General features: G+C 46.5%; 1 protein-coding gene across 1 annotated transcript; it reads right to left on the bottom strand.

The window, feature by feature from the left end:
• Positions 1-926: 926 nt before the first annotated feature.
• On the bottom strand, positions 927-1,898 carry LOC139831619 (uncharacterized mitochondrial protein AtMg00810-like). The gene has a single exon (XM_071820923.1). It carries the CDS (start codon positions 1,896-1,898, stop codon positions 927-929), a length of 972 nt encoding a protein of 323 aa, XP_071677024.1.
• Between the last annotated feature and the right edge of the window lie 1,669 nt (positions 1,899-3,567).

Raw genomic sequence — 3,567 nt, 5'->3', positions numbered from 1 at the left:
TTTTTAGCACAAAGGACAAGCCGGTTTGTTTACTTATAATGACCAAACGTTCTCGAGGACACACGGGATTTTAGTCTAGTGCTTTCGCTACATACGGCTAAATAATCTTCATTGTTATGATAAGTGTTGTGTGGGTGAACCTATGCTAATGTACCGCCCTTCCTAGGACTAATACATACTTGTGATTATACCCCTTGCAAGCATCCGCAACTACAAGAAAGTAATTAAGATAAATCTAACCACAGCCTTAAACTCTGAGATCCTGCGATCCCTCCTGCATCGATATACCAACGGGGGTTTAGGTTTCTGTCACTCCGGCAACCCCGCAATTGGCAAACAAATACAAGATGCATTCCCCTAGGCCCATAAATGGTGAAGTGTCATGTAGTCGACGTTCACATGACACCACTAGAAGAATAACACCACAACTTAAATATCATACCATTGAATATTACTCAACCATAGTTCACTACTAACATTTAGACTTCACCCATGTCCTCAAGAACTAAACGAACTACTCACAAGACATCATATGGAACATGATCAGAGGTGATATGATGATGAATAACAATCTAAACATAAACTTGGTTCAATGGTTTCACTCAATAGCATCAACAACAAGTAGAGATCGATACCGGGAGAGTTTCCCCTATCAAACAATCAAGATCAAACCCAAATTGCTACGGCGGTGATGGTGTCCAGCGGTGGAGACGGCGGTGATGATGGTGGAGATGATGATGATGGTGATGGAGATGATGTCCAGCTCGATGACGGTGACGATGGCGTCGATTTAGTTAAGAAACACAAGTGTTTAGGGTTTGCGTGGGGCAATGCCTCACCACGTATCTCTTTATATATAGATCAGCTACGTACATAATACACGTATACATGGTATAATACATCTAGACCTACTTTAACACTCCCCCTCAATCTGAACTTCTACTTTGTACAAGGTTCAGATTGTTACTAAAACGGTCTAGCATCTGTCGAGTAGCTGGTTTGGTAAACACATCAGCTAGCTGATCATTGGAAGAGATGAACCTGACTTGAAGAGCTCCAGACGCCACGCGCTCACGCACAAAATGGAAATCGATCTCAATGTGCTTTGTCCTTGCATGGAACACTGGATTAGCTGTCAGGTAAGTTGCCCCTAAATTATCACACCATAATATGGGTGTTCGCTGCCGAGAAACTCCTAACTCCTTGAGTAGAGATTCTATCCAGATAGCTTCAGCAGCGCCATTTGCCAACGCTTTGTACTCTGCCTCGGTACTCGATCTCGAGACAGTGGGTTGTTTCTTCGAACTCCAAGAAATAAGATTCGACCCAACAAAGATGGCATACCCTCCAGTGGATCGTCGATCATCCACACATCCTGCCCAATCTGCGTCAGTAAACACACTGATTCCTGTCGAGGCTGACTTGCGAAAGAGCAATCCCGTGCTCAAAGTGCCCTTGACATAACGCAGTATGCGCTTGACTGACTCCCAATGTACATCAGTCGGCTGTGACAGGAACTGACATACTTTGTTTACCGCAAATGATATGTCCGGACGGGTGAGAGTCAAATATTGGAGACCTCCAACGACGCTACGATAGCGGTGAGAATCCTCATCACTTAAGAAAGTGCCAATCTCTCGAGACAAATGCTCCGTCACATTCAGTGGTGTAGAAGTGGGTCTACAATTCTCCATACTCACACGGTGCAAAAGATCCAATGCATACTTCCGTTGAGTGATAGTCATCCCCCCTGAATTGTAGGACGCTTCAAGACCCAAGAAGTACTCTAGCTTACCAAGATCTTTAATGGGAAAACTGGCTGAGAGGGCACGCACAAGTCCATCAACCGCCCCTGGAGTAGAACCAGCAATGACAATATCATCGACGTACACCAACATGTATACCTGAACACCATCTCGAGAAAAGGTGAACAAGGAAGTGTCAGCTTTGGAGGGAACAAAACCCAAATCAACCAGCAAAGCGCTCAGTCGAGCATACCAAGCGCGCGGGGACTGCTTCAAGCCATAGAGAGCTCGCTGCAACTTACACACATGGGAGGGATACCGATCATCCTCAAAACCGGGTGGTTGTTGCATGTACACATCCTCGGACAGAAAACCATGGAGGAAAGCATTGCTGACATCAATCTGACGGAGACTCCATCCGCGAGACACAGCAAGAGAGAGAACCAGCCGCACCGTAGCTGGTTTGACAACTGGGCTAAAGGTATCACCATAGTCAATGCCATGCCGCTGAGTGAAACCCCGAGCAACGAGTCGAGCCTTATGTTTATCAATAGAACCATCAGGGCGATGCTTAGTCTTAAAAATCCACTTGCAGCCAACAACATTGATGCCGGGAGGACGAGGAACCAAGACCCATGTCCTGGTGTGGTGAAGGGCAGCAACCTCCTCAGCCAAAATGACACTCGTAACCGGTTCATCGGACGGAAAAGACAGAGCATCCGCTAGGGTGGAGACGTCGACCGAAACACCGGGAGTGGCATAGGGAAACACGGACTCGTCGAAGACAACATCTCGAGATATATAAATGCGACCCGTGGACCTATCCAAACACTTATAGCCTTTATGCATGGGGCTGTACCCGAGAAAGACACACATAGTGGACCGAAACGCAAGCTTGTGTGTGTTATATTTGCGCAGACTTGGCCAGCACGCGCAACCAAAGGTGCGAAGGAAGGAATAGTCAGGCTTGACCTGAAGAAGCCGATAGATAGGTGTATCTTGCTGCAAAACAGCAGTCGGCATGCGATTGATCAAATAGCACGCCGTAAGAAAAGCCTCATCCCAAAAACGCAAAGGGAGAGAAGAATGAGCAAGAAGAGCAAGCCCCGTTTCCACCAAGTGACGGTGCTTGCGCTCCGCCACCCCGTTTTGCTGCGAGGTATGCGGGCAAGAGACACGATGAGCGATGCCAGTGCGCTTGAAATAGCTATGAAGCCGATGATACTCACCACCCCAGTCCGACTGAACGGTTTTGATTTTAGTGTCTAAGAGACGCTCAACATGAGCCTGAAAGGCATAAAACACTTGCTCAACATCAGACTTGTGCTTGAGGAGATAAATCCATACAAAACGAGAATAATCATCGACAAAACTCACATAGTACTTATACCCTCCCGAGGAAGAAATAGCAGGACCCCAAACATCGGAGTGAATCAACTCAAGAGGCATAGTAGAAATACGATGAGAAGCATGATATGGCAATTGTCGACTTTTAGCACATTGGCAAGCATCACAAACTGGAGTCTGATTATTTGGAGAACACACTAAATCATTATTTCTAACAATGTGTTGAACGACATTATTGGTGGGATGACCAAGACGATGGTGCCACTGTGAAGCAGAAGCACGGACACTAGACGACGCTTGACGTGATGATGACGAAGAGGCACGGCTGAACGGCACCGGGTAGAGACCGCCGTGACTCCTACCGTGTAGCAGGACCTTCTTGGTGACCTTGTCCTTAACAAGGAAAAAGAACTTATGAAATTCCACAAAGACATTGTTATCACAAACAAGGCGATAGACAGAAAGAAGGTGCTTG

Source organism: Lolium perenne, chromosome 5, assembly GCF_019359855.2.
Source record: "Lolium perenne isolate Kyuss_39 chromosome 5, Kyuss_2.0, whole genome shotgun sequence".
NCBI classification, from domain to species: domain Eukaryota; kingdom Viridiplantae; phylum Streptophyta; class Magnoliopsida; order Poales; family Poaceae; genus Lolium; species Lolium perenne.
This window is presented reverse-complemented; position numbering and strand designations above follow the sequence as displayed.